The 23,173-nt window shown below is 42.5% G+C and overlaps 1 protein-coding gene across 3 annotated transcripts in view; it reads left to right on the top strand.

The window, feature by feature from the left end:
• The first annotated feature begins 1,578 nt into the window (after nt 1-1,578).
• The window catches only part of SNAP91 (synaptosome associated protein 91), an 82,394-nt gene continuing 60,799 nt past the window's right edge, over nt 1,579-23,173 (top strand). The window contains exons 1-2 of one of the 3 annotated variants that reach the window (XM_038760987.1): nt 1,579-1,700; nt 3,042-3,211. In XM_038760987.1, the coding sequence (XP_038616915.1) occupies nt 3,082-3,211 (130 nt within the window). In that variant the 5' untranslated portion in view covers nt 1,579-1,700; nt 3,042-3,081. Of the gene's footprint in view, nt 1,701-1,981; nt 2,025-3,041; nt 3,212-23,173 lie in introns of those variants that run through there. The other 2 variants (XM_038760985.1, XM_038760986.1) reach the window with 2 other exon arrangements.

Below are 23,173 nucleotides of genomic sequence, written 5' to 3'. Positions count from 1 at the left end.
ACCTCACCTGCATCCAATCTCTCATTCTTATCATCGTTAAGAACAGTTCTTTTCTCTTACTAGATTGCCAGATCATTATTTGGTCAGGAGTGCCTAACTCTTATATTTTACAACCAAATAATTTGATTGTTTTAATCATCTTTGTAAATTATTTTTGGGAACAGCAAAGGAATATTTTCCAATTTGTCAAGCCCACCAGAGGACAATGCAAAATGCCCCATTTATGCAACCTATTTTAATATTCAATACCACTGACAAGGGAATTGAGCAGTGAGAGATACAGAGTTCTATATATTTTTAATCTGAACAGCAAGGGCAGGGGAGGTTGCTGAACTGAACAATAGTAATGATAATAAATCTGGTGTTTGTTAAGCACTTACTATATGTCAAGCACTGTTCTAAGTAGTGGGGTAGATACAAGTTAATCAGGTTGGACACAGTCCCTGATCCACATGGGGACTGCAGACTAAGTAGGAGGGGGAACTGGAAATAAGCAATTGGCAGAGCAGGATTAGAAGCCAGGTCCTCTGACTCACAAGTCTGTGCTCTTTCCAGTAGTTCATGCTGCTTCCCAATATCAGCAGTGTTATGAGGGTTGTGAGACCTGGCTCTCTGAGGGGAGGGAGACTAAGATGAAAAAAAAAAAACCAAACCCAAAACAAAGATAAACCTCAGCGACATTTTTACAGTTCTTGCTCCTCCTTTGATTTTGAGCCCTTTGTGGGCCAGAGGCCATGCCTGAATCAACTGGTATTCTCCCCAGAGTGTACTACAGAGCTTCCCACATAGTAGTCACTTAATCAATTTGATCGACTGGTGTGGGTGGGAGGCGTGGATGGATTACTCCCAGAGCTCCTTGCCCAATGATCAGGGAATGTGTCTCCCAACTATATCTCCCAAGCGCTTAGTACAGTGCTCTTTACACAGTACTCAACAACTACTATTGATCAATTGAACAAGGATCGAAAAGATCTGTCCAAGCAACACCTTCTGGGTGCTGGATCCGTTGGATAGGACAGAGCCAGGCCGGAGATTAGAGGTTAGATGAAGGGATGTGCTCCCGGGATAATGGGGTACCTGAAGAATGACGGAGAGGGGAGATATGGGGGGATATGCTCCTGGGATAACAGGGTACCCGGAGGGTGATGGAGAGGGGAGAGATGGGGGGATGCACTCCTGGGATAATGGGGTACCCGGAGAGCGATGGAGAGGGGAGAGAAGGGGGGATGCACTCCTGGGATAACGGGGTACCCGGAGAGCGATGGAGAGGGGAGAGATGGGGGGATGCACTCCTGGGATAACGGGGTACCCGGAGGGCGATGGAAGGATGCTCTTGTGTTGCTAAGCGTGCGCAATTGGTCACAGACAGAGGAGTAGTGATGCGTTCTCCATGGGAGGGGGGATGCGCAGGCGTATGGGGAGGTGGGGGAGGGATGAAAAGAGGGAGGGATGAAAGGAGGGAGGGTCTTTTTGCCTTTTTTTTCCTCCTCCGACGCTTCACACCCCCCCCCTCCCTTTCTGCCCACCGGGCTGGGGCTGGTAATGCTGCTAATGCGCGGGCATCTTCTCCTTTAAGAGTGCGGCAAGGCCGGGCGGGGGGCTTGGAGAGGTTTGTCCGCTCCTGTCACCTGACTCCTAGAAGAAACCAAACCTGAAGTCGGGGGAGGCAGCTGGGGCTCCTCGGCCAGCGACAGAGCCGGGTTGGTGCAAGCTGCCCCCGGGGCTGGGGAGGGGGATTAAGCTGGAAGACCCCCCACTCCAGGGACCCAGAGTCTCCCTCCTTTTTCTGGACAGGGTGGTCCCTGCTTTAGGGAAGGTGGGGAGGGGCTGCAGCTGGAAGGGACCTGCCATCCCCTCCCACCTTCCTCCTCCCATCCTCTCCCACCTACCCAATCCCACCCTCTCCCAGCCATCCATCCTCCTTCTCTCCCTCCATTGGGAGCAGAGCAGCGCAGTGTGGCTCAGTGGCAAGCTTTCCTGGGGAGGAGGAGGAGGAGGAGAAGGACCCATCTACCCACAGTCAGGTCCGCCTTTGCAGCAACCCCTCCTCTGCATCCATTCTCCCTCTCCCCTCTACCCCCATTGCGCCCCCGGGACGGCTGCGTAAAAATACCTTCCTTTCCTTGTTGAGGGTGGGGGGTCTCCGAGCTCTCCTGCTGCTGGTCCTGGAGGGAAGGGGGTGATCCGGATGGGAGAGGCCGGGCCTTGCTCCCCTGGAGGGCTTGGCTGAACCTTTCTGCAGTTGGGGGTGGGGGGCAGAGGGGCCTGTTGGCTGTCATCCCTGCGGGCTGGGTTTGGGGGGCAGTGGGAGCCCCCCCAGGAGACCCTCCCCTTTCCCCTAGGCGGGAGGGACCCCTGCAGTGAGGATGGAGGGGGCTGGGGGCTTGGGGTGGCCAAGGGCGCAGGGTGGTGCAGTGCCATGATGGTCTCCAGCTGGAGGGGTGCAGGGAGAGGATTTGGGCACGGCCTGGGCGAGGTATCCGTTGCAGGCCTCCGGGGAGGCCTAAGGAGTAGCCCCCCGAGATGCTAGGGAGCCCCGTTGCTAGGGTCCAGGGGGATCTGGTTGCTAGGGTCCAGGGGGATCTGGTTGCTAGGGTCCAGGGGGATCCGGTTGCTAGGGTCCAGGGGGATCCGGTTGCAGGGGAATATTGCTGGGAGGTGGAGAGTTGTTTGAGCACGGGAGGTGGCGGGGAGACACGGTTTTTTTCTTGCTGCGGGGGGAATGCTCTAGATGTCCCCAGGATGGGAAGGGGCTTTTGGGGGGCGAGGACCACCGGATCGCCCCTCTGTTCCCTGGGAGCAGGTCCTGAAGAGGGGCAGGCAATGTGTGTGTGTGTGTGTGTGTGGCTGTATGAGTAAAAGAGGGGTGGGAGGTAATAATAATGACAGCATTTATTAAGCGCTTACTATGTGCAAAGCACTGTTGTAAGCGCTGAGGTGTGTGTGCATGCATGTGCTGGATTGGGGGGAAAGACCCACCTCCCTAAAGGACAACGTCCCCGGCCTAAACGAGGACCACCCCTGTCCTTCTCCCCTTGCAGAAGAGGAGGCGGCAGTAGCAGCAGCAGCCCTTAGCAGAAGATGTCGGGTCAAACGCTCACCGACCGCATCGCAGCCGCTCAGTACAGCGTGACGGGCTCAGCTGTGGCCAGGGCCGTCTGCAAAGCAACCACTCACGAAGTCATGGGGCCCAAGAAAAAGCACCTGGACTGTGAGCATCTCTTTTTATATAAGCGGGGCAGGTGCAGGGCCCAAGCCACGCAACACAGTGGGAGCCACGGTTGGGTGTCAATAATGCTGCAGCATTTGGTCGCTTCAGCTGAGTAAAGTCATTATCTTGAAGTCCGCCATCGTGGTTCAGGGCTTTTCATTAGCTCATTGAGTCATGTTTCTTCCTCCCCTTGACCTTCAGCCTCCACACCCCCGGAGGATTATAGCGTAAGCTTCATCTGAGGCTCCAGAGAGTCCAAAAATGCTGTCACGAAGGCTCTTGGGTTGCCTTATCCTTGGGTTTGGACATTAGATTTTTTCCAAAATCTGTAATGGGCTGGAGAGGGGACTTTGGCAAATTGCAGCCTTCTGGGACAGCACAAAATAAACAGTGGATTCAAGTGAAGCTATGCTTCCAATCCTGTCTGCCTTTCGCTAGGTTAATAATAATAATGGCATTTATTAAGTGCTTACTGTGTGCAAAGCACTCTTCTGGGGAGGTTACAAAGTGATCAGTTTGTCCCACAGGGGGCTCACAATCTTAATCCCCATTTTACAGATGAGGGAACTGAGGCCCAGAGAAGTTAAGTGACTTGCTCAAAGTCACACAGCTGACGATTGGCAGAGCTGGGATTCAAACCCATGACCTCTAATTCCAAAGGCCGTGCTCTTTCCACTGAGCCACGCTGCTTCTCTGGTTCTGTTCTTTTCGCGTTTCGATATATGGGTGTGACAAAACGGAAGTAATTCATTGAATGAGAGAATTACAGGGGAGAACAGGATATATTTCTATTTTGCTTCCCTTGTAGAACCTAGAGTTAAGGATCTATTAAGAATGATTGACTGCTGATTATTTATTTCTTATGGGTCAAAATGGCTGGGTTTGGGATAATGTTTTGGGGTCAAAAAGATTTAAATGATTAAAACATTGTATTTAATCAGAAATCTTAATTTTCATAGTTGTGGTTGACTTATCATTGCCACTGGAAAATGCATTGTCCTAACTTGGGGAACTTTAAATTCCTGGAGTGTACAAATCAGTCTTAGTAATCTGGGCTGGGAAATATTCAATTGAAAGGGGAAAAAATGTAATCACATCGTTAAAAAAAAGGATGGGTTCCTACTCTAACTTGGACTCAAGTTTATATGAAAGCAATGTGCCTGCTGCAGTGGAGGAAAGATAAAACACGTGGTTTCATTTTCTGAAATGTCTTGTGTTGGATCTACTTGTAGTCCAAGTACAGAATGAAGTTAGTCAAATTGACATTGCAGTATTTGTTATAGCAGGTGTCCACACCTGAATAGAGATTTGGGAATTAGAAATCCATTGGTTTCTGTTATTGAGGATGTTGGCAGCAAAATTAGTGTTGGGCAAGCAGCTTGCTTTTCAGGCTGGAGTGTACAATCTCAACAAATATTTAACATAAAACCCGAGTTGTTTATTATAACTGAGTCTATTTGCAAAATGCTATGGAATTTCTGAAGATTATTGTTCAGATAGCATTATTTCAGAGAGGATGTGTAAGAATCTAAATCACAATGTTCAAGAAGCATGATGGCTATAAACTCAAAATGCCTCAAATAGTAGAAGGATTGGTGGCTTTGGGTTGGGGAAATGATGGGGAAGAGGATTAAATGTTTGAGAAAAAGGCTCAACTGCATATACATTTTGTTTGCTCTGAATGTCATGATTGCAGACAGGGAACATGTCATCCAACTCTGTTATATTCTACTCTCCCAAGTGCTTAGTACAGTGCTCTGCACATAGTAAGCATTCAATAAATACGATTGGCTAATAATTCTCTTCTGGAGGAGCTTTATTTGAAATTACAAAAGGAGGAAAGGAGTCTCTATAGTATTTTCTGAATAGAAAGTTGGAGAGTAGGAGGTTGTAATAGGTAAAGGTGCTTGACCTGAGACAATTCTAGTTTTAGTAGAAAGTGTTCAAAATCCAATGACCATGGTGAAAGAATATTTGGATTTTTGGATTGTTGACAGATGATCTCTTGTAAATAAATTAGTGCTCTACCTTTTTCATAAAGCATCATCCCTCAATGGTATTCCCACCTGACTATAGAAAGGTTTGGGTAGATGTCCAATTATAAAGCCAATAACAACTAATCAAATGGGTTAATTATTGTAAACTTTAAGTTGGAAAAATCCTTGAAATTTGCAAAATTATTTTATATTGTCCTCAGACTGCAAAATCAATTTTGGATGGAAAAACAGAAGGTGGATGGGGAGTAGGGGAAAAAATTCAGGAGTTTTAACAAGTAGGGTGTAGAACATTTGATTGTTTTAAGAAGTTGCAGCAAGTTTTATGGTCTTGAAAATCAAGAGTCTGGGGATTATGTTTTCTAAGGTTGAAATGGAACAATTTGACTAAAATCAAGGTACCAGAATTCCCTAGGGATAGATGTGGACAAGCTGCTGGGTATAGTAGATTGCAGCCAAGTGCCCATGTGCCTAAGTGACTTGCCCAAGGTCACAAGGCAGATGAGCGGTGGGCCAGGATTAGAACCCAGATCCTTCTGATTCCCAGGCCCACGCTCTATCCATTAGGCCAAAATTCTTCTCTTGTCCAGCAGTCTAGAAGAAGTCACTGAGGGATGGGTTCCCTCCTCAGAGTCCTGACAGCAAAGCCTGCTTCTCTCTTGCTCTTAACCTCCTCCATGGCCATGATTCACAGCTAAAAATAGCTCCAACAGTGCCAGGAAGGGAAGCACGTGGTGGAATTTAATGGAGAGCACACACTCTGAGGAGCCCACAGTGGAGGTGATCTTTGACCCCAGCTTCTCCTGGCCTTAATCCGGCCCCACTAAAAGGTCAGATAAGGTTGGGTGAGGTGATGGTATTTGGTGACTTCTCTTTTTCGACTGATACATCAAGGTAAGAGTGCAGTGAATCATAGTGAATTGAGAAGAGGGATTCTTTGGCACTGAGAAACTTTTCCTTGATAGGAGTGGAAATGAGGTGTTCAGAAAGATAAACAATTTTGAAATCTTCATTCAATTATCACAGGGAAATTTATGTTTGGGGGATTTTGCATATTAAATTAACCGCTCTTTGTTAAGCAGGTTTATTTAGGTACACCACTCAGAAGCTTGATCTGGGACTAGATGGTGGTAATGAGACGTTTTGAGTGAAAAATAATTTCTTGAAGGGAAGCAACTTTTCTTTTTCTATTCACTATAGCATTCTTGTTTTTAGCAGTTTTATGTTAGAGTGACACAGTGATGTGTGGATTATTTCTAGTTCAGCTGGAGTAGCTTCCTTAGGTGGCATGAGATTTGAGGGGTTTCAGTTTTACGCCTACATCCCTCATTATATTGTAATCTCCTTTGTATTACCAAACTCGCCCTCAGCTTTGTATCCAACAGACCACTGATCTCCCCACCCTCAAAGTATTACTAAAATCTTATATTCTTCAAGAAACCATTTCTAACTTCTTCCCCTGCTACCTTGTTCATCTTCCCTTTCACCTCCGTCTCCAGTCTTCTCTCCCCCTCTTTATTTTTAGGTTGTGAGTTTTCCTGAGGGAGAGGGACTATGTCTAATAATTTTGGTATTTGTTAAAAACTTACTGTTTGTCAAGCACTGTACTAAGCATTGAGGCAACTGAAAGATAATCAGGCCCCACATGGGGACCGTAGTCCAAGTAGGAGGGAGAACAGGTATTGGATCTCCATTTTGCAGATGAGGGAACTGAGGCCCAGAGAAGTTAAGTGCCTTTCTCAAGGTCACACAACGGACAAGTGGTGGAGCTGGGATTGGAACCCAGGTCTTTTGACTCCCAAGCCTGTGCTCTTTCCACAAGGCCACATTGCCTTGTTTTATTGTTACTTGGGCTTTCTTTACCAGTGCTTAGTACAATGCTCTGCACATACTAAGTGCTTAATACTATTACAATGCCTCCACTGAACCTCCCTTCTGAAACTTTTGCCATCTTATTTTGCATTCAGTATCAGAATAGGGTTTGCTCCAGAGCTCATCATGATCTTAATGCCTTGGTTAAGAGACCTAAGAGCCTGTGATTGCTGATCTTGCCTAGTGCCATGGTATTGTAAGACAATATGGTTGACCTATTCCCTAACTGTAAACCGCCTTTTGTAAATTAAAAAAAATTCCTCCAAATTATCAGCAATAATATAATAATAATGATGGCATTTATTGAGGGCTTACTATGTGCAAAGCACTGTTCTAAGCGCTGGGGAGGTTACAAGGCGATCAGGTTGTCCCATGTGGGGCTCATAGTCTTAATCCCCATTTTACAGATGAAGGAACTGAGGCACAGAGAAGTGACTTACCCAAAGTCACACAGCCGACAATTGGTGGAGCCAGGGTTTGAACCCATGACTTCTGACTCCCAAGCCCGTGCTCTTTTCCACTAAGCCACATAATTTTTTTTAAATTTGATTCCTTGACCCCTATCAGCAAAGGTGTCAAGGAATTAGCCTGATTACCTGTTTCTTCCTCCAACATGCAATTTTATTAAAGTGTCTGTCTACCTTGTTTAGACTGAGACTTTTTTGAGGGCAGGAATCCTATCCACTACCTCTGTTGAACTATCCCTAGTGCATATTAGGGTGTTCTGGCACAGAGTAAGCATACGATAAATTTTGATTGAATGTTTTATTATATGCTTTTAACTTTTGATTTTTTTTAAGATCAATCAATGATATTAAGTGCTTACAGTGTTCAGTGTACTGTACTAAGCCCTTGGGAGAGTACAATACAAGAGAGATAGTAGAAACCCTTTCCTTCTTTCAGCCTGAAACTCCTTACCACTGGTTTTAAAGCACTCGATTATCTTGCCCCCTCCTATCTTCTCTTGCTGATTTCCTACTATGACCCAGCAGGCTCACTTTGCTGCTCTAATGCCATCCTATTCAATGTACCTGGATCTCATCTATCTCACCGCAGATCCCTACACAAGTCCTGCCTCTGGCCTTCAACTCTTTCTCTCTTCAAATCTAACCATCAAAGCTGTATTGAAACAATTCTCCTCCAAGAGCCTTTACTAAGACCTCATTTCTCCTACTCCCTCTCCCTTCTGTACTGTCCTTGAACTTGGATTTGTGCCCTTTAAGCACTTGATATTCACCCCACTCTTGGCCCCAGAGTACTTTAGTAATATCCGTAAAGGTCATCAACAACGAAGTGTTATAATTTATAGGATACGGATTTATATATATTTATACATGTAACACACCCATAGGAGTATGATGGGCAGAAGTCAGCAAGTACTTTTTCCTCAATATTCACCACCAGTCATATACTTAAGAGAATGTGATGTTTGGTTTGGCTCATCACATTTTAAAAAGGTATTACGCTCTCCCAAGCACTTAATACAGTGCTCTCCAGCACAGTAAACACTCAATAAATACCAGTGATGGTGATGTCAAGGAACTGTAGTGAGCCCAGAGAAGAGTGGTAAAAGTGTTTTAAAAACTGAGAAATGAGCCCAATTAAGAAAACTTTATTTGAGGTTTTTTGTTCTGGAGAAGGAATGATGAAGGACTGACTTAATTATGGTCTTGTCAGTGAAGGATTTTTTTTCAAGCAGATGCTACCACAGTTTTTCTTCTATGTGCACAGAGAAAGGACAGGAGGAAGTGGTTTTACATTTCAGCAAAGAGTTCCTTTGTAGAAAAGAAAAGCTGTTTGACTGCCAGGAAGGGTAAATACTAAAGCAGGTTATAGTGGGTCGATAGGGACTCTCCATCCCATAAAATGTTTTTTTTTTTAAAGTAGTAGACAATTTTCTCCCTTGGAATGGGTGCCAGGGTCTAGACCAGAAAAACTCTTCAGGTCCCTTCAGCTCTGTGATGCTATTAATTAAGAGTGTTTCTAGATCACTGCTGCTTTTGGGGAGGAGGAGGGTGTCTTAGTTATTGGCTAGGATGTATGAACCTGAACACTGGAAAACCACTTCCTCCTACATGTAATGTTATTTTAGTTATTTGGTTCCCTGACTAGCTGCTCAGGGATTTTGAATCCTGGTTTGGCTCCTGGCCAGTATCTTGTGGGAAGGCACTGTGGCTACCAACTCTATTATATTGTCCTCTCCCAAGCATTTAGTACTGTGCTGTGCACCCAGTAAACACTAAATAAATGTCACATTGATATACCTTAGAAAATGAGGCAAAATGGAGCTCAGAGTTGATGGAAGGTGAGGGAAAGCACCTAGCCCGCTTCACACTCCTGGCAGATGGTAGAGAGAGGCGACATTGGCTTCAGTATGACTGATAGTGTTGCTGCCAGGCCTGGCTACAGATATTTGGCTGCCCAAGGCAAGGAAAAAATTTCCGCCCTCTCCCAGTCCCTTCAATATTATCACGTTTCGCTTCGCATGCAGGCAGTACTCGGTATGGGGACACGAGAAAGCTTGCTTGACATATCCCCTCCTACCTAGAATGTTTCTCTGGCTGACGCCCGACCTGCCCCCATTGCTTCAGGAACCATCGTGTTCACCTCTGATGTCCATGTTTACACAGATGCTGATTTTTAACTTGAGATGGGTACTGTCATATGTTGAACCTCTGCCCCTCCTGTACTACACCTTGGGACATTTGCTTACCTTGTTTATCACCTGAAGCTGGCCTTAGTTGCTGCCTCTGTTGGCTCTGATTTTTCCCTGCCCCTTTTTTTGTACAGCAAAAATGTTAGCTGTTCTGGTCAGGTTCTTTTTTTCCTCGATATTTGCTTTTAATCATGACTCTGATACATAGTCATCAGTGAATTGATCGCTTCTGATAAACCTGCCAAGTGTTAATTTTGTTAATGGGTCCTGAGGAAAGTCAACTGTCCAAATGGATTTTTTTTTTTAAATTTAGGGATTACAAGCTATGCCAAGGATCCACAACTATTTTGAGTTTGGGGCCAGAGCATAGGGGAAGGAAGGGAGCAAACTGGCTTAACCAGATATGAATCATTTTAGTGTTCTACCAATAAGTTGGACAAAAGAGTAGATGTCCATCAGTGGGCTAGTTGTTGATTTTTCCCCAAGAGGACAGGTGTTTCTTGTTCACATGCTACACTAATCCATCAGATTTTTACCCTGACAGCCCAGAAATGTATGTACAAGGCCTGCCAGGGGGAACCCTACCCATCCTCACCCCTCCTCATGGAATGTCCACTTGCCAAGGGTGACAAAGTAATGTTCAGTGACTTTGACCCCACAGTCTTTTGGGATATAACAGTGTGGAATGGGCATAGATCTTTTCAGGCCTATTTACATATACTGTATAAAAAAAATCTCTCCATCAAGAGTGCCCTCTTTAAACAGTTACACAGTGCCTAGCTGGCAATGTATTAGTTACAGACTGCTGGAAGTATGTAGGGCCTGGTTAGAGACTTTATTAGCGGTGTAAAAGCTATTTTTTAAAATACCTTCTGAGGGAATAGCTAGATTTTTTTTTTGAATCACATAGGTGAACATGACATGAGCAATTTGAGTATTTTATGTATGGGCCTGAACATTTGGAAATCACTCAGGGCTTATACTAATAAGTGAAATGCCAGTGATTATTTGATATTATGTTAGTGTTATCCCCTGGCAACATAATTAAACAATTGCTTTCTCATTTAAAATTCCTCATTGAAAAAAATACTTACTAATTTATGAGGGCATCGCAAATACATCTTCATTTATGAAGGGCCATCATCAGAGAATGATGACTATTTGTTTTCCAGATCTACAAAGCTTAAGAAAATGGGCTTAAAATGATTAGAGATGTAGGCAAAGGGAATCTTCTATGTCAAGTAATCATGCTAGAATGGATTTCTGAATCTTTCTGGAAAACTTTACAATTAGGACGATGACTATATGGTGCTAATGACTTAAATGTGGCCATCTCCAAGGCAGGAGGATGGAGCAAATGACCTTTCTAGTAGATTCTTACAGCTTGTGATTCTCTGGAACAGAATTTAAGGCTGATTTCCCGATTGTAGGCTACAAGAGACAGGTTTTAAAATTTCCTCATCATTTTGTAAACACAAGAAATGAAAAGCCTAGACTGTACCTTTCTTTTTCTGGAATCTCCTTTGCCACAAGTGTTCTTTTCCATCATTTTCTATTCAGTCAATGGTATTGAGCACTTACTGTGTGCAGAGCACTGCTAGACTTTGGAAAAGTACATCACAACTGCAAGAATTAGCAAGAAAGAAGATCGGTTTGTGGATTGGTTTAATGGACTCGGATGTTCCGTGATAAATTATAAGGTAGTCTTTTTTTGTACTATACCCTAATACTCAAAACATAGTGAATATTTTTATTCCTAAATTTCACTAGGTAATCTTAGCTGGTTCCTATCAGAGAAGAATTTCACATGCAAGGTTTTTTTGGTTTTTCAGCAAAACCTCCGTAATTTGAAGAAGCGGATGTTTGGGGAGTGTTAATCTAAAATAATGAAAAGTTCAATTACTATATCTTTTAATGCACCATTATTATTGGATCATGGATGCTTGGCTCTGTATCTGCCATTTGTATCTTTGATGTTCTGAGCCTACCTTTTCTTTCCTGATGTTTGTCTCCTTTTTTACATCTACCAGTCACTTTAAATTTGGCAGCTAGGTAGTCAGGAATTATGTCCTCAGTCTCTCTTCTCAACTACATTTCTCCATATAATCTCCTAATTGCTGGCTAACTGAGGCTTTATTAGCCACAAGATAGGTCAAAAGTTTCATCCTTAAAATCAAAACATCAGAGCAGTACAGGAGCTAAGTAGAGGAAGGAAGTTCTGATCTGCAAATTGTCAAGAATTTCAAATTAATAGGTTCCAAATTAGCATCTACTGTATATTTAACTCACAACACTGGGGATATGTATTTACTTTGATGTTTCTCTTTTTATAAAGAGGTTACCTGCCTTTGGACCATTCATTCATTGTCGTATTTATTGAGCACTTACTGTGTGCAGAGCACTGTACTGACCAATCAGTCAGACCTCACCGATCAGAGAAGTAGTGTGGCTCAGTGGAAAGAGCCCAGGCTTTGAAGTCAGAGGTCATGGCTTCAAATCCTGCCTCCACCACTTGTCAGCTGTGTGACTTGGGGCAAGTCACTTAACTTCTCTGTGCCTATTACTTCATCTGTAAAATGGGGATGAAGACTGTGAGCCCCATGTGGGACAACCTGATAACCTTGTATCCCCCCAGTGCTTAGAACAGTGCTTTGCACATAGTAAGCACTTAATAAATGCCATTATTATTATTATTTGTGGAGAGCAGATTATGATTTTTTTTGAGTTTGTAATCCTTATCCTGTAGTCAATTTCCCTGCAAATTTTTTTCTATGGTAAAGTGATCCAAACTGGGATTTTGAGGGAATTTTTGGGGCCATTGGATGTGACTTTTCAGTCACAAGCTTATACAAGGATGAAACCTCACCACAGGTAACATTTTTAAAATATGGATCTATATCTATGCATATATGTGATTAAATTTTTTTTAATGTGTCTGCTTAGCTGAGTTTGTAAAGCCTATGCTTTAATAACAAATTCAGATAATAATACAAACTTAGTTGGTAATTTTAACCACCTCTTTCAAAAAACATACTAGATTTAACTAGAAAAAGGATTCTTGAGTCTCACCTTTCCAGCACCCCTACTCCTAGAGTTGCTGAAGACCAGTGCAATGCTGAGAGGCAGTGGCAGCAGAAAGGAGAAAGACAGAACTCAAATGGCTCAATCAGTCCTATTTAGTGAGCTCTTACTGTGTGCAGAGTACTGTACTAAGTGCTTGAGAGACAACAGAGTTGAGACACATTCCCTGCACACAACAAGGCTAAGATTGGACTTTCTATCACATCTGAGCACGAGGGCTCTTTCCATGTAAATTCTCTAGACTGCAAGCTCCCAATGGACAGGGAATGTGTCTGCCAACTCTGTTGTACTCTCCCAAGAACTCAGTACAGTGTTCTACACAAAGGAAGCTCTCAAATTCAATTGTGACTCATTCCCAAATCACCCATTTTGGCTGAAACAGATTTAAACACAATCACAGAAGGAATTAAAAGATGTCTGCCCTCATAAGCATCACAGCTCTATTGCAGCACTTTGAAATTGTCAGCCTACCAAATACTCGCATACAGTTATCAAGTGTTTGCCTAATCCTCTCCGGGTGCTTTCATTAAATGATCTAAAATGAATTATTTAAAAATCCAAATACGTTAGAAAGTGTCATGGAGGCAGACTGTCTTGTAAAGTTGTCCTTCATATTAGAAGACTGCAATAATGATAGTGACTTCTATAGGTGTAAGCATGGTTGGAAACTGACAATCCAATACACATTGTGATTTGCACATAGTAAGTGCTTAACAAATGCCATTATTATTATTATTATTACACATTGTCTGCATAAAAAGATAGTCCCCTATTATAGTGGTGGTGTTTTGGGGGGTTCATTTTTTATAGTATTAAGTGCTTACTATATGCCAAGCACTGCAGTAAATACAAAATAATCAGACTAGTCACAATCCCTGTCCCATATGGGGCTCGCAGTCTGAGGGAGTAGGATTTAATAGCTGTTTTTACAGATGAGGAAACTGAGTCACAGACAATTTAAGTGTCTTGGTCAAGATCATACAGCAGGTAAGTGCCAGAGTCAGGATTAGAACTCAGGTCTTCCGACTCTCAGGCCTGTGTGCTTTCCGTTAAGCCAAGCTGTTTGCCACTTGACGTTTTTCAGTCTTCATCTAGGTATTCTGATCTTTGAACATACTTTCCTTGCCGAATTTTCCAAATGTGCCCCCAAAACAAGGTAAAGAGTATTGCATTCAGCAAGGAGTTCACTTTACATTTCTTATATGGAAATGTACTGTGAAATAATTTTTATGTCTGGCATTTAATTTTTTTTTTCTAGTAACCTCATGAGTTCAAAGAAGAACTTGAAGATTTTGCTAGTATTGCTAGAGTGGAGGAGATGTAAAAAGCCATTCTCCTTATTTCTTTTTCATGGAAACACTGGTCTGTATAGTAACACTGTCATAGCTTGTCAGGAAAGGCTTTACTCTTTCCTTCTGGCATTCTTTGTAGCTGGGTAAATGACATGCCCCCGTGGAGGCCTTGTGAAGTTACCTAATTAAACTTCAGGGAGAGATTTAAAATGGAAAAGAAAATGGCTTTCTCAATTTGGGATGTTACGAGCAAAACCCTTCTGTAGTGCATTTTTCCCCACGTTATTCGCTTGCTGAGTAAATGTTGACTCTTTTCTTAGTTATTCGGGGATGGAATTCAGCCAGTATTGCAAATCTCCAGGTTATCAGCCCAGATCTCTTTACCCTAAAACAGTGGGTTTCACCTGAAGGATGAATTTTTATCAGTGGTGGGTGTGGGTTTTCTTTTCAGAAGAGCTCACTACATAGATTTAGGCTTTGATTGAATATCATAATTATATCATAACCCCTTTACTCATCCTTCCCTTGATCCTTCACTGTCTCCTGTTGATAGATGCTAGGTATAGTCCAGGAGAACCAGAGCTCATTGTGGGCAGGGATCGTGCCTGTTATGTTGTACTCTCCCAAGTGCTTAGTACAGTGTTCTGTACTCAATAAATATGATTGACTGACTAGAGCAGAGTTATTTTTGAAAAGGTTTTCCACCATCTGTAGGCAGACAGAGCTAGGATATGATACTCTGACCAAGCAGCAGGATTCATTTTATTATAACTTTGGCAAAACTTCCCTCTTGTTTGTGTGTTAGATACAATTGGAACTTGTTTTTACTCCTTAGTGTCCCTTCTATCTGAAGTCTTCGGTTACCTGCATTATTACGCAGTACACCCTCAGAAGGACATTAATAATTGTAGTATTTGCTGAACACTTACTGTGTGCCAAAAACTGTACTAAGTGCTGGGGTAAATACAAGATAAATCAGGTTCCACGTGGGGCTTACAGTCTATGCAGGAGGGAAGACAGATATCGAATCCCCATTTTGCAGATGAGGGATCTGAGGCACAGAGAAGTGACTTGCCTAAGGTCACACAGCAGGCAAGTGGTGGAGCTGGGATTGAAACCCAGGCCCATGCTCTTTCCATGAGGCGATGCTTCTTCCACTAAAGGACATGCATGAAACTTGTTTTTAAAAAGCTGGCTGGCTGCATTGTACTCCCCACATATCCTTGCCAATAGTTGAGCTGGCAGGGACAAAGTGATATGATTAGTAGGGATTAAGGATTTCTATAGTTCAGTTAATCAACAACAGGGGTATTTCCTTGTTGTGACTTGGAAATGCCTTATTCTTCCTCTACACTTCACCCTTTCAGTGTGATTTGATTATATTGTGTGAAGCAACAATATGAGATATTCTATTCTTTGTCAAAATAAATACCAAGGAATTACATTTCACTTTATCCTACTGTTTATTTTTACCATTTGAGTAAATATTCTCGACATTGGGTTGAGAACAGGAACACTAGCTTGAACAGTAAGAATTGAAATGGACTGTACTAATTTTGGTTTTCTAGTGGCATAAATGAGACTCTGCCTCCCCTAATCAAGCTGTCTGTCTGCTTCCACCTTTATCATGTCTTTTGTAATACAAGATGGGATGCTTAGCTTCTTCAAGAAGCATATTCAGCTGAAATAAAGCACGGTCATTGTTTGGCTACTAGCACAACCAAGTTCGTATTCACAAGGAATTTCAAAATGTATAAGATCCTTGAACATATGCTTAGAGAATAAAATTTACAAAGGTGCAGTTAAAGAATTCCACTAAGGCTAGACATTTAAAGAGAACCCTGGAAAATACTCTGTTGTGGAGATGAGTTGAAAATCATGACAAGTGCTAACGAACATGTAATAAAGGTTGAATCAATTCGCTTAAACTCCAAGTTTCTGTGACAAGCTCTTAATCGCAGTATGTTCAATGGAAGTCAAGTGGTAATGAGTACACAAATACAGTCGTTTGAATCATGGTGGGAGAGTCATTTTTGTTTGGATAATAATGATGATAGTATTTAAGCGCTTACTATATGTCATCACTGTTCCAAACACTGGGGTAGATACAAGCTAATCAGGATGGACACAGAATGGATACGGTTCATTCATTCAATCATATTTATTGAGAACTTACTGTGTGCAGAGCACTGTACTAAGCGCTTGGGAAGTACAAGTTGGCAACATATACAGCCAGTCCCTACCCAACAATGGGCTCAAAGTCTAGAAGGGGGAGACGGACAACAAAACAAGTAGACAGGTGTCAAAATCGTCAGAACAAATAGAAGTAAAGCTAGATGCACATCATTAACAAAATAAATAGAATAGTAAATATGTACAAGTAAAATACAGTAATAAATCTGTACCAACATATATACAGGTGCATTGGGGAGGGGAAGGATGTAGGGCGGAGGGGGATGGGGAGGAGGAGAGGAAAAAGGGGGATCAGTCTGGGAAGGCCTCCTGGAGGAGGTGAGCTCTCAGTAGGGCTTTGAAAGGAGGAAGAGAGCTAGCTTGGTGGATGTGCAGAGGGAGGGCATTCCAGGCCAGGGGGAGGACGTGGGCTGGTGGGGGTCGACGGCGGGACAGGCGAGAACGAGGCACAGTGAGGAGATTAGCAGCAGAGGAGCGGAGGGTGCGGGCTGGGCTGTAGAAGGAGAGGAGGGAGGTGAGGTAGAAGGGGGCGAGGTGATGGACAGCCTTGAAGCCGAGAGTGAGAAGTTTTTGCCCCACATAGGGCTCACAGTTCCCATTTTACAGAAGAGAAAACTGGATGATAGATTAGAGAGCATATACATTTAAATGGACATCTTCTATCTTGAATAGAACTAGATTTAAGAGTACTTTGCCAGTTTGGGTAAAGGAGAAAAATTATACCAGATGATATTCATTAGAGGCACTTGGAGAAGGAGGAAAGGAGATAGGCAGGGAACTCAGTGGAGAGCAGTAGAGTGATTGTAGGGTTGAAAAATATCATTTTACCTGCAGAGATGGGTAAATAATTTATTTGAAACTTTTTTATGAGAAAGGTGACACAATGAACTGTTTATTTAGTTCGCTTTGTCTAGTGTTGGCTAAGCTATAAACCAGAGTAATCCAATTTCAAGTGTTTGGGGGAAGGGGAACATATCCTTCTTGTTTCCTGAGGGCAGAAAGAAGGGGGGAAAAAACTTTAGTGCTGTGATTTTTTTTTTTTTTAAACCAAACATGTTTCTTCATCCTGGAAATGTGATTATCCTTTCCAGATCGTCAGGTGTTTTACTTCCATCTCAGGAATTAACAGGCTCTGAACTACACAGTTTAGGGCTAGTCAGATTGAACCAGAGAAGGACCGTGGGCCTTATTGTGGACTGAATTGGGAGCCTCTGACCTAGAGAAGCAGTATGGCCTAGTGAATAAAGCACTGGTCTAGGAGTCAGAAGGACTGAGGTTCTAATCCCAGCTCTGCTACTTGTCTGTTGTGTGACCTTGGTCAAGTCACTTAACTTCTCTATGCCTCAGTTCCCTCATATGTAAAATAGGATTTAGAGTGTGGGACAGGGACTGTGTCCAAACTAGGTACCTTGTATCCACCCCAGCACTTAGAACAATGCCTGGCACTTAGAACAGTGCCTAGTCACCTGTATATATGTATATATGTTTGTGCATATTTATTACTCTATTTTACTTGCACATATTCTATGTATTTTATTTTGTTAATATGTTTTGTTCTCTGTCTCCCCCTTCTAGACTGTGAGCCCACTGTTGGGTAGGGACCGTCTCTATATGTTGCCAACCTGTACTTCCCAAGTGCTTAGTACAGTGCTCTGCACACAGTAAGCGCTCAATAAATACGATTGAATGAATAGTATGAAGTTAACCAATACCACAGTTGTTATTATTATCATTATTATCTCTAGTAATATTAATAGCTCTAGTAAAGAGTTGTGGAAAACCTACAAAATGTAGTTTTATGCTCTTGGGTACCTTTTGATTCTCTTGGTGATGAAGCAGTTGTAATGTTCTCTTAAATGGTATTTTGACAGTCAGTAATTGAATATTATGCCTTGACTCCAAGTTCCACAAGATCAATCAATCAGTGATATTTGAGTGCTTCCTGGATGCAGAGCACTGTACCAAGTGCTTGGGAAAGCACAACACAAAGTTTGTAGACCTGATCTCAGCCCACAATGAGTTCATAGTCTTGGGGGCAGACATTAGAATAAATTACCACATTAACGCTATATATCACTATAGTTTTAGTTTAAAAACGAAAACAGAGCTCTTAAAAATCTTAGAGCATTTTAGAGGCAATTACTTTCAGGTCTTAATCCAGGGATAATGTGAGCTTGTTTCCAGCTCTGATGTCTTAATTCTGCTTGTTTTACACTCTTTTCTGTCATGCCTTTCTAAGTCCTTTAAAATTAGGTCATCTATGTTAGGACATAATGTGCAGGTATAGATTGAGTGTTGGAAGAATAACTTTAAAAAGCACATGACATCTATCAGAAGTGCTCTAGGGCGTAATGTACAGGTGTAGATTGAGTATTGGAAGAATTACTTTATAAAGCACACTGCATCCATCAAAGTACTGTAGCAATGGCAATCAATGAAATGTCAATCTTGACATCTGGTTAATTTAGAGGTCTGGTAAGCACAGGTCTGGTAACAGGTGTTCAGTCGATATCATACCCACACAAGACAAATGACAGTGGAAAAACTCCACCATACAGATGCAAGCATATATTCCTGCTGCTTAGGAGTCAGACATTCTCTAGACTGCATGGGTTCTAATCCCGGCTTCACCAGTTGGCTGCTGTGTGACCTTGGGCAAGTCACTTTACTTCTCTGTGCCTGTTACCTCATCTGTAAAATGGGGATTGAGACTGTGAGCCCCACGTGCGGCAGGGACTATGTCCAACCCAATGTTGCCTGGAAATATCTCTCTCCATTCCTCAGAATCCTTCAGTGACTGCCCATCTCCCACTGAATCAAACAAAAATGCCTTATTGTTGGCTTCAAAGCTCGAGCCTTCTCCATCTTATCTTTGGCCTCTCTTCACCTGCTCTCCCCTCCACCCCTTTAACTGAAGCTCACCTCCTAACTATTCCCCACTCTTGACTTTCCCACCTCTGACCCCTTATTCATGCTGTACCCCTGGCCTGGGGCCACCCTCCACCCAATCCAGCAGATCCTACCAGGGTATAGCTGCTATGTTGTGAACTGAGGGAGGCTGAAGAAGCATGGGAGAAGAAGCAGCACACAGTGGAGTTCAACTTGAAATGTTGCCACGTAGTTTTCAATTGTTGGAAGACAGTGGCGCCGGCCAGACTGGAATGTGTGAAATAAGGAATTGGCGAAACTTTTCAGTCAATCAATCAGTTGTATTTATTGAGTGCGTATTGTGGCAGAATACTGTACTGAGCACTTGGGAGAATACAGTAAAACAGTTGGTAGACTGGTTCCCTGCCCACAACAAGGTTTTTCAAGCAAAGGTTTTGGGAAGATCAAGATAGCAAGAGCAGAATTGAAAACAGCGACAGGCATTGTAAATAGCACATTGTGGGCAGGGAAAGCGTCTACCAATTCTGTGGTATCATACTCTCCCATGCACTTGATGCAGTGCCCTACACACAGAAAATGCTTAATACCATTGATGAAGTAGTGCAGTAAAGGGCATTTTTTACATGTGCACTAGGTGGAAGGGATTATTTTCAGTGCGGTAACTGTTTTGACTGGGAACTTACTATCTACTATCTTACAGTGCTAAGCGCTTAGTACAGTGCTCTGCACATAGTAAGCGCTCAATAAATACGATTGATTGATTGATCTTTTCTGTGGGTTGCATTTAAGTCCAGGTATTGCTTTCAGTGCAGTTATATTCTCTGTGAGAGGGAAGCTCCACTTACGTGGTTGGGCTCCATTTATTGGTCTCTTCTGGCAGAATTTCATTTGTAGTCATTATTAAACTGCAGACACTGCAGAAATAAACTCTCATGAGCTGTACTGGCACACAGTTTATTAGTTGAAGAATTTTAGAAATGATGTACTACATTTATGGCCTATAATATTGAGGCAAATATAAGCAAAATGTCTATTTGACCTTCATGAAATATTTAACACTTTAGCCATTGGCTAGGATGATCATATAGGGAGTATTCCAGCCCTATTGTTCTGAGATTGATTTCATGATCAGTTTTTCCCCAGGAAGTAATGACAGGGGAATGGAAGTAGAAATGGTGAGAAGCACTGTGGCCTAGTGGAAAGAGCACAAACCTGGGAGTCAGAAGTCCTGGATTTTCATTCCGGCTTGCCCACTTGCCTGCTGTGTAGCCTTGGGCAAATTGCTGGACTTCTCTGGCCGTCGGTTTCCTCATCTGTAAAATGGGGGTTTAATTCTTGTTCTTCCTACTTCGGCTGTAAATGTCATGTGGAACAGGGACTGAGTATGATCTGATGATCTTCAATTTACCCTGATGCTTAGGACAGTGTATCATAGTATAATATCAAAAAAACCATTATTATTATGGTTGGCTAGCTTGTATTATGTATGCCCCTACTCCCTCCTTACTGGTCCACTATCACTCCCAAACTCACCAATTTCCATGTTCTAAGCAATGTGCCTCTGGTAAAGGTCTTGGTATTCTGCTATTATTATTGTTAACAATGCCATGAGACATTTTCTCTAGTTTAATGAAGCAACTTTCTAGTTTTAGGAAGGGAAAGAATAAATTCTCTCTGCCTTAACTTCATTTGTTAATCAACTGAGACTTCAAATAAGACCAGTTTATTATACAGATTTAGCTTTCCTGTTACCTTTTTTCTTTTCAATTTAATTTGGAGAAAAGTGAGACACTAGATGATGAAATAACTCAAGTTATTAAATGCACAGTGAATCATATTGAGTGCTTACTGTGTGCAGAGCACTGTACTAAGCTTGTGGGAGAGTACAATATTGGAAGATTCCCTGCCCACAACAAGCTTGGAGTCTAGTGGGATTTATCTGCCACCATTATAAGAATCATGTTGATGTCTCTCCCTGGGTAGGTTTTAAGTGTAGCTTGACAAATGTCCTTTAAAAAGTCTTGGACTTTGGAAGTATGGTTTTGTAGCTTTTTGCTAGAAAGTTGAGTTGATATTGGCATCTTCAGGCCCCAAGAACTCTTGAAATAATGTCCTCTCACCTAGGTTCTGGTGAAGTATTTGGGTGCTGCCCAGATGGAGCAGTGTGGCGTAGTGGGTAGAGCACGGACCTGGGAATCAGAAGGTCCTCAGGTTAGACAGTCTTGGCTCTGCCATTTGTCTAGTCTTTGACCTTGGGCAAGTCCTTTAACTTCTCTGTGCTTCAGTTACCTCCTCTGTAAAATGAAGATTAGGACTGTGAATATCATATGGGACTATGTCCAACCTGATAAGCTCGTGTCTATGAGCACAGGGCCTGGCACATAGTGCTTAACAAATATCATTTTTTTAAAAAGGGATGGATGGGCAAGGCAGGCATTAGATGCTGTTGCTCTTCTTGTTCCCCACCCTCCCCCGAAAAAGACATACCCCCATGCACAAACCCCTCTGAAAAAGTGCATCTTACACCACATACAATTGGTTAAATGCCTGAACACTTTGCGGGGTAACCCATTTTTGGGTAGGGATGTCAGAAAAAGAAAGACACATAGGAGTTTGGGTATATGTGTCTGGTTCATAGAATTATTAGTTAATCCTTAATGTATTTGTTCCATATTGTCTCTGTTTTGCAGCCTTATCCCTTAGTCTGGTTAATGAGTTTGTGAATCTATTTTTGTCAGGTAAAAAAAAGTCCCAGTTATATCTTATTTGCTTTTGTGGACTTATAGCAGCAATTTTTACTTCATTTTCTAGATCAGCAGCCTATTGTTGCTCTGTAAAAATGGACTCTCTACAGAAAACTTAAATATTAACTTAAAAAAAAATTTAAATCAAATTGGCTAATAAGGTGGCAGATGTGATTGAGGCATTTGGATAAAATACGTGTAGGTTTTGAAAACAGTGACAAGATTCCAGAAAAAAGACTGATAGGTGAATTTCAGAGTGCACAAATACCAGGTGAAACACTGAGAAAAGTAATCGAAACTACTATTACGTGGTGTTAGGCTCTGAACTATAGGTTTTGTTGCAGAAAAGAAACCTCGGAGTCCTTGATGGCTAATGGTACTTCTGATTACTGGACCAATCAATGGTATTTATTGACTATTTAGTGTCACTCTCCTAAGCACTTGGGAGAGTACAACAAAGAGTGTGTAGACATGATCTTTCCCTGGCCCAATAGTGTCCGCAGGCCAAAAGCCCAGCAAAATGTTGTGCATCACCAAGGAGGAAGATGAAAATAAAAATCATAGATAATTCCACAACATAAAAACCTTGATGTTCTTGCTCTTGGCTTACTGCATGTTCTGTTCCCTGCATTTTAGGAAGACTTTTTTTAAAAATAGTGTTAGAGGAGTAATCAAGGAAATCAGCGGGATAAGGAAGCTTCTGTAGGAGGGTAGATAGAAAAGAGTAGGTCTCTAATCTGGAATGATAAGGGCTAGTAGGGAACCTGATTGATGTCTAGAAAATCATAAAAAGTATGGACTTATTGGAATTATGGAATTATTGTTCACTGCACCTCACAGCACTGAGATGAGGGGGCAGCCACTGAAGTTTGGCAGTAGGTGGAAAATAAAAGAGAAAGCTTCTTTGCACAGCAGGTGGTGAGCATGTGGAATTCATTACCACAGGAAGTTGTGTTGGCTGAAAATATCAACATGATCAAGGGAGGTTGGGATAGATGCACAAATAAACAGTCTTTAAGGAGTTATGGCCAAGAGCTTTGGAAATCATTTTTAAAAAACATTATGCAAGGTATTGTCACTAGAGGGGAAGTTGGGGAGGGCAACCATCACCCTGGACCTCCAAGTGTCCTGGAAGCACCGTTGGAGACCAAGACCTGGGCTGGATGGATTGTAGATCTGACCCAGTAATGGCATCCAGTACCTTCCTAACAATGATTGTGGTAGTCTGGTGTGAACACGTT

The sequence above is a fragment of the Tachyglossus aculeatus genome, chromosome 19, assembly GCF_015852505.1.
Source record: "Tachyglossus aculeatus isolate mTacAcu1 chromosome 19, mTacAcu1.pri, whole genome shotgun sequence".
NCBI classification, from domain to species: domain Eukaryota; kingdom Metazoa; phylum Chordata; class Mammalia; order Monotremata; family Tachyglossidae; genus Tachyglossus; species Tachyglossus aculeatus.
The sequence above is the reverse complement of the archived record's forward strand: the minus strand, read 5'-3'. Positions and strand labels throughout refer to the sequence as shown.